The following is a 6,797-nucleotide window of genomic DNA, read 5'->3' on the forward strand; positions in this document are numbered from 1 at the left end:
TTGGGAAATACAGAAATAAATATGAATTAAGTCCTGGACATGGCGTTTTGTGCATGGCGAGATGCTAGATAATATGGCTGCTGCTGATGAAGCTGTGTATATGATAGATAGAGAGATCCAACATGAGACGGTCATGACAATCATTAGGTAGCCCTTGCAGAAAACATATTTCGAATGGGAGCTATGTGTAACTATGCTAGATGGATAGTGCTTAGTTTCCATTCATAACCCGATGGTTTTTTTTTCGGCTGTTTGACGCAATAGGAGAGAAAAGCAATTCAACAAACATATCGATCATAAAATGCCCGTTAAAAAGTCGACCGATTATTCCATTGAATTAACAGGTGTCATATAAACATTCAGCGGCGGTTTCGTATAAAAGAGGAACACTTTTTGTTTTGCCAGCCAGTTCGCGCTCTCTTTCGCAAGACTCATATCAAAGTTGTAGATTAATCGCGCCAGAATGAGGCGCATTTCCGCATACGCTAGGCTGCTCATATGGGATAATAAATAACCAGTCGTTAGCGGTGTAATCAGTCTGATTTCTTTCAAAGTCCCAAAAAAAAATATATATAGCAGATGGGAAAGAAATCTAGGATGTAAGGGAACATGTGGGAGGTATTGAGAAAACATTTCATTATCGAGTTTTGGTATTCTCGTTGTTCTTGTGCGCTGGACTTACTTTCTACCGAGACAACTTCTTGGTCCAATATGGAAGGGTTGGAGCAGATCGCGCTTGTCACTGGCATATTTGGGATCGCCTAAGAAACGTTCGGGGTGGTAGGCGAAGGGGTCTGTGAAGTACTTTTCACTGTGATATGTTGCCCAGTGGTGGACCGCGACCACAGTCTATGCCCGGTGTATGATAGATAGATCGTCAGTCTAAATACGAAGATGCAGAAGGAGGTAGACAGCGTCGCTTCTGTTTCTAGGCTAAAGGAATGAACTCCCATACATCTTCAGGGATGAATTTCCCAGTTATCTCACAGCCGCCTTTAGGAACAACTCGAGGTAGCCCGAGTGGCACTGGTGGATACACTCTCAGTGCCTCGTCAAGACATGCAAGCATGTAGTTGAGGTCATTAGCGGAGCTCATGTTAATTTCGTCCTCGCTTTTGAAGGCTGAGCGGACCTCTGCGGTCAACCTTTCAAGGGTTTGAGGGTTCGATAACAGCAGATATGTCACGCCGCACAAGAGCGTTGCGGTAGTTTCGGACCCGCCAACGAGGAGAAGTCTGGCGTTTGCTGAGAGCGCATCCAGACTCATATTCTAATGAAGAGGGAAGTCAGGTTAGCGTGGAGGCAGTCGGGTAGTATTGTGGAGCTGGGGATTATTGATCCTTCCAAAGTCGGGTGATTTTTTATTTGGATTTATCTTTCTTTCTTTCAAAAGGTCATATATTATTGCGTACAAGCAACAATGATTTCTGTCCTTCCTCTGAGAATAACTTACCCATTCATCCTTTTTTTTCAGCAGTCCCTCGATTAAATCGGAGCGCTCGATACCAAGTTGCATTCGCCTGAGGATTTTTTCCTTTGCAACGTTCGCCTGACTTTTCATTGCCGACCTTGGAATCAAGTTTAAGGTCTCTTTAGCTAGCGGGAAAAAACTAAGACACTGCAAGAACACTGCAATCTTCCCTGATGCCAGCATGAGCTTGACGAAAGGATGAAAGTAGGCGTTTTCGAGACATCCAAATGATTCACCGAACGTCAGATCCCCGATGACATCGAACGTGGCATAGTTATACCACTGCGTCAGATCGAAAGGCTTAGAACCCCCTCCGCCCCGTTCATGAAATCTTTTCACCAAGAGGTCTATGTGCTGGGTAATGAGAGGCTCCTGTTCCCTCATTGATTTATCCGAGAAACCATGGGCAAGTTGACGACGTAGCCGGCTGTGATCATCGCGATCTGCACTGATAATGCTGGTTGCTTTTTTCCCTCCTGTAGGGCGATAATACTGCTTGAATTTTTCCAGTTGTTCTTCGCCGCTTCTGCGATTTCCCAAGATATCCTTCCAAGAACCCGGGCCGGAGATAGCCAGCTCATTAGGGGCGATCCGTACTATGTCACCGTAAGTCTTGTGCAGGTCCAGAATGTCAAATTCTAGAGTCCCGCGAAGGCTTTTGTAGATATATGGAATCTGGCTCATCGCATGGCTGGTTGGACCAGGGAATGAGCGGAGAGGATGGAAGAAAACATTGTAAATAAAACGACTAATCAGATATAAGATGACCTTGAAATATTTTCGTTAGCGAAACAGCAAGTTATATATCTTGGGGCATTACCTATTTGCTTTGTCCCACTTGGAAGGTAGTAAGTAACTTTTCAACTTACAATTGAAAGGCTGGTAGCCGCAAGTATAAATGGACTCTGTGTGAGTGCTTGGATTGTCACTATCACCGCCATGATCGCTACCTCTTTCAATGGAAACAGAGCGGGAATAAAAATGACGGGAAGGAAAGTATTAAAGCGCTGATGGGAATTACAATCAATAATTCCCTGATTTGATCGTTGCCCCAATGGAAATCGTGAGACAACGGAAGCTGAAGAATATCTCCGGTGCTGCCTAGATGTATCCGGCCCTTGGTTAAAAGCAAGGGGATGACTGGCCTGCGCTCCGATGTTGATTATCATCTACGAACCATGCATGATCTGGTTCGCTCAGATTCATGGATTCCGCTTTCAATCGGATTTTCTGTGAGTGCGTTTCGCTATGCACTGTTATCCATTCACAGAAATGGATAATCGTTGAAACCCTACTGGAGACCACCAGATCTTGATATTATGCGGAGGACGGCGGGACCGATGGCACTAGACTTCCATAGGGAGTTATTTGCGCCCGACCGCTAACTTCTCCGGACTTCTATCCAATGGGGTCAGGCTTGTTATTCATGCCAATTGTAACTAGTTAGTTAGCTCTTATGATGAAAGAACTCGGAAACTAAAATATAGCAAAAAGGGTCTGGAGGAGGGGAAGAAGCTTGCTAACAGTTCCCTGCATGGGAATTTCTTTTTTTTTTTTTTAACCCAGGAGGTAAGAAACGGGCGAAGAGGGAAAATCTGAAAAAAAAAAAAGGGGGGCATCAAAAGTGTCCCACAACAGAGTCCAGATCCAATACATGGATCCTAGCGATATGAAGTACTGTCTGGAACACATGGGAGACGATATCAATGTGCTCGTGAAGTGACATGATTATTTCTTATCTGAGGTTGCAATTTGGACACTCAAATAGTTGATGCGTTGACACAAATGGGCAGCCTAATTAGCCATTACACGAATTTTCGACACTTTTTTTCTCGAATAGTCCTTATCTCAGGAGATGTTAGCGAGGACGTAAGTTATTTAGCAATGGTCGCAGTGGCATCGATTTCTTATCGTGTAACCTGTTACCTTTAGTTATATGGGAAACCCATCGCGCATCGACCATCAAAGCCAACCAAGGCATCGCGGATCGTCCAACAACGATCATATAGATATCCGGATCAACCATACAGACGAGATTGGACCGGTAATTCAGAGCTTAAATGTGTCAAGAATCACAGCGGATTGCCGAAGAATCGCGGGCGGGAATGCATCATGTTGGGTTCCGTGATTGTCTGGAAGACGGGCGAAGAGGCATGGGGTTGCTGCTATCTACATATATATATATATATATAGCTATCCTGTTGGAAGAATAATTACCTTCCTAGCGTTGTAGGGGCTGGATATCTACCTCACATCGCCGCTGCAATGACCAACAACACTAAGTACTTTTCCCACAGCAAGGCTGGCGATTGGCCGGAGTTACCGAGTCGCTTAGCCGAAACCCGATGTTTGCCGGACGCCAAAGGCCAGCCGACAGCCGACAGCCGATGTCGGGGAGCCCTGCAGACTCTGTCACGGTAGTTGGCCCCTTAGCCGTGTAGGAATGCTGCGAAGCCTGGTACCGGGGGGATTCCAAGGTTGTGTTGCGTGAACGAAGTTTCGCCCAGGGCTGGCTGGGTGAACTTGATGTTAGATGCGGAGAGCCCCGCTAGTTAGTTAGGCTAGAACTTCACCCCTCCGATCATGCCGAAGAACAAAGAGCAGTTCGGCGAGACAGAAGTTGAAAAAAAAATAAAAATAAAAATCCCAGGCACATACATTCCCACCCGCTGCAATAGCTACTTTTGAATATCCTTGCGCCGCAATTGAGCTATCGATAATTCAATTCTGACTACTCTCACGGGAGTCACATTCAACGTGTTGAAGTGACTTCAGCAGGACGGTTTAAAGAGGAGAAGCAGCGAACAAAAGATAATATCCTCACAGCTGGCATCTTCCACAATCTTACCTACCACCTTGATTACCATTTCCACTGATCCTCAGTAACTTCTGCCGACTTACCGATCCCTCTTGTCACAAATGGCTCCCCGTCTAGAGGGCAAGGTTGCCATAGTCACCGGTATGCGCATGCTATGTTGAATCGCATCACCTCACATCCTTCATTTCTAAATTGATTTAGCTTTACACATAGCTAACAGACCCTCGAACGAGCACTAACAGGTGGTGGCTCCGGATTTGGCGCCGCAATTGCCAGACGCTATGCACAAGAGGGTGCAAAGGTGGTCGTTGGTGATATCAACGTTGTCGGGGGTGAGAAAGTAGCCTCTGAAAACCCAGCGAGCATTGCATTTATGAAAATGGATGTGACCAAGGAAGAGGACTGGAAGGCTGTGGTTGACCAAACTGCGAGCAAGTTTGGCCAAGTGGATATCCTGGTGAATAATGCCGGCACGACCTATAGAAATAAGGTGAGTTTTCGAAACATGGTGTATATATATATATATATATATATATAGCTCAGATATGTATATACGCCTCTCCTCCTGCTTTTTGACGATGGGAATTGAGGAGAGAGACTGAAAGACTGAAACATCCCAATATGCTTGTTGCGCCCAACGCATGCCATACCAAATGGATGGCCATTCACACACATACACCATAGTTACACCCACCAACCTCCATAATAACCTATTTATGACAAACAAGCCAGACGAACAAAAAGGCTAACATATAAACCCCTTCTGCGCATCCCAAAGCCCTCAATGGAAGTGACAATAGAAGAATTCCAACGCGTCTTCGACGTCAATGTAAAAAGCATCTTCCACGCCTCCAAAGCCTTCATCCCCAAGCTTCTCGAGCAGGGCAAGGGTGGTTCCATCATCAACATCTCCTCCACCGGTGCCTCTCGACCCAGGCCAGGCCTGGTGTGGTACAATGCTTCCAAAGGCGCCGTTTCGAATGTAAGTATTTAATTCCCCTTCCCCTCCTAAGCGCCCCCCCCATTCATCTCCATCCACTACAAACAAATACAGAGCCAGATTAACTAAACCAGGAACCCCCCTCTTCCCCTATATATACACACAGGTAACAAAGGGTCTCGCCGCCGAGTACGGCCCGAACCAGATCCGCGTCAACAACGTCTGCCCCCTGCTCTCCGGCACGGGCCTGTTCGAGATGTTTGTGGGCGTGCCGGACACCCCCGAGAACCGGGCCAAGTTTATCTCCAACGTGCCGCTGGGCCGTTTGACGGAGCCGGATGACGTGGCGAATATGTGTGTGTATCTGGGCAGCGAGGAGGGTGCGTTCATCAATGGGACGGATATGATTGTTGATGGGGGCAAGTGTATTTAGATGGTGCGTGTTTGTACGGGACATGTATGTTATGTACAGTACGGGGTACATGTACCGTGTGTTGAGAAGAAGTTTCCGGGGGCGGTTGCAAATGAGGAAACGAAAATTGGTGGGATAGCTGTTTTGAGGGAATCTGCGAGCATAGAGGTAGAGCGTTTAGCATGCTTTTGGGGTTGGATTTCTGCGGTTTATGTATGCTAACAGGCTGTGTGTGTGTGTGTTTGGGACGGGTTGTTGATTTAAGTGAGGTTTTTCATTTTGCTGACTTTCCAGGTGGTTGGAGAGGGTGGGATATTTTGATCGAATGGTGCTATGCTCATCGTATTGAAGATTGAAGGGACAGTACGTACTTCTACATCTGCTTAGCTGTTAGTAGTGCCTGTATTCTCTGTGCCACCAGCAAGTCTGCTCATTTTTCATTTTTCATTTTTTTTTTTTTTTGCAATAATTAATTGATAACTCTCCCCGAGAGGGATATGATAAATATTTGATATTGAAAAGGAAGAAGATAAGGAGGAAAAGACGAGTGAGGAAAAAAAGGGGAGGGGAGGGAGGGGGAAAGCGCGAGCGATAATACTATATCACTATTAACATTTTCACAGATGGCTAGTTAACTTTGAGATAAATAGCGAAGAAAATATACACAAAAGAATTCTCCTCTCCTCCTCATCTCCTTGCTAACTTTTCCTTACTCCGACCCCTAACCAGGACAGGACACACACCAAGTTTACTAGCCATACCTCGCTCGCGTAGCATACGATATGAAAAAAAAAAAATTGATAATAGATAATCAATGGAAAGCAGCTCAGACAGACACCCCACGCCCCACACCCCATTTTCTAATGCAAATGTCCGTGCCCATGACGCTTGTGGACCTTTCGAACAGCCTTGGCTCCAGCAGGCGGTGTGGCACCGGCAGGAAGTTCAATAGTAGTCGTAACCTTCTCTTCCATGATGACAAGCTCGTAAACGACGTTGCCCTCGGTGTACGTGCTCGTGGAGATGGGGGTGGCATTTCCGTACTCTTCTGGGGCGAAGAATTGCCCGGGGGCTGGAGCTGGGGTTGTGGTGTGTTTGACGGGGGGAGGAGGAGAGGGGGCTGGTGGAGCTGGAGATGGAGGCGGAGGGGGAGGAG

The 6,797-nt window shown here is 46.5% G+C and overlaps 4 protein-coding genes across 4 annotated transcripts in view; 2 read left to right on the top strand and 2 right to left on the bottom strand.

Moving 5' to 3' along the window:
* Positions 1–324: 324 nt before the first annotated feature.
* On the bottom strand, positions 325–2,155 carry HCBG_06403 (benzoate 4-monooxygenase cytochrome P450; the record flags this gene model as incomplete). The annotated part of the gene is made up of 4 exons (XM_045433452.1): positions 325–538; positions 683–849; positions 956–1,270; positions 1,454–2,155. 4 exons carry the CDS (start codon positions 2,153–2,155, stop codon positions 325–327), a joined length of 1,398 nt encoding a protein of 465 aa, XP_045285765.1.
* Positions 2,156–2,649: 494 nt separating this feature from the next.
* On the top strand, positions 2,650–3,892 carry HCBG_06404 (uncharacterized protein; the record flags this gene model as incomplete). Its single annotated transcript, XM_045433453.1, has 4 exons — positions 2,650–2,703; positions 3,312–3,340; positions 3,404–3,515; positions 3,665–3,892. The coding sequence occupies 4 exons, from the start codon at positions 2,650–2,652 to the stop codon at positions 3,890–3,892; spliced, it is 423 nt and encodes a 140-aa protein (XP_045285766.1).
* A 498-nt stretch (positions 3,893–4,390) lies between these two features.
* HCBG_06405 (oxidoreductase) lies at positions 4,391–5,662 on the top strand (the record flags this gene model as incomplete). Its single annotated transcript, XM_045433454.1, has 4 exons — positions 4,391–4,430; positions 4,532–4,779; positions 5,068–5,271; positions 5,396–5,662. 4 exons carry the CDS (start codon positions 4,391–4,393, stop codon positions 5,660–5,662), a joined length of 759 nt encoding a protein of 252 aa, XP_045285767.1.
* An 839-nt stretch (positions 5,663–6,501) lies between these two features.
* HCBG_06406 (WSC domain-containing protein) overlaps positions 6,502–6,797 on the bottom strand; it is a gene marked incomplete at both ends in the record, with an annotated part of 2,246 nt that continues 1,950 nt past the window's right edge. Inside the window, one exon of the mRNA XM_045433455.1 lies at positions 6,502–6,713. Coding sequence (XP_045285768.1) covers positions 6,502–6,713 — 212 coding nt within the window. The remainder of the gene's footprint in view (positions 6,714–6,797) is intronic.

Source organism: Histoplasma capsulatum (assembly GCF_000150115.1).
Source record: "Histoplasma capsulatum G186AR genomic scaffold supercont2.9, whole genome shotgun sequence".
Lineage (NCBI taxonomy): Eukaryota > Fungi > Ascomycota > Eurotiomycetes > Onygenales > Ajellomycetaceae > Histoplasma > Histoplasma capsulatum.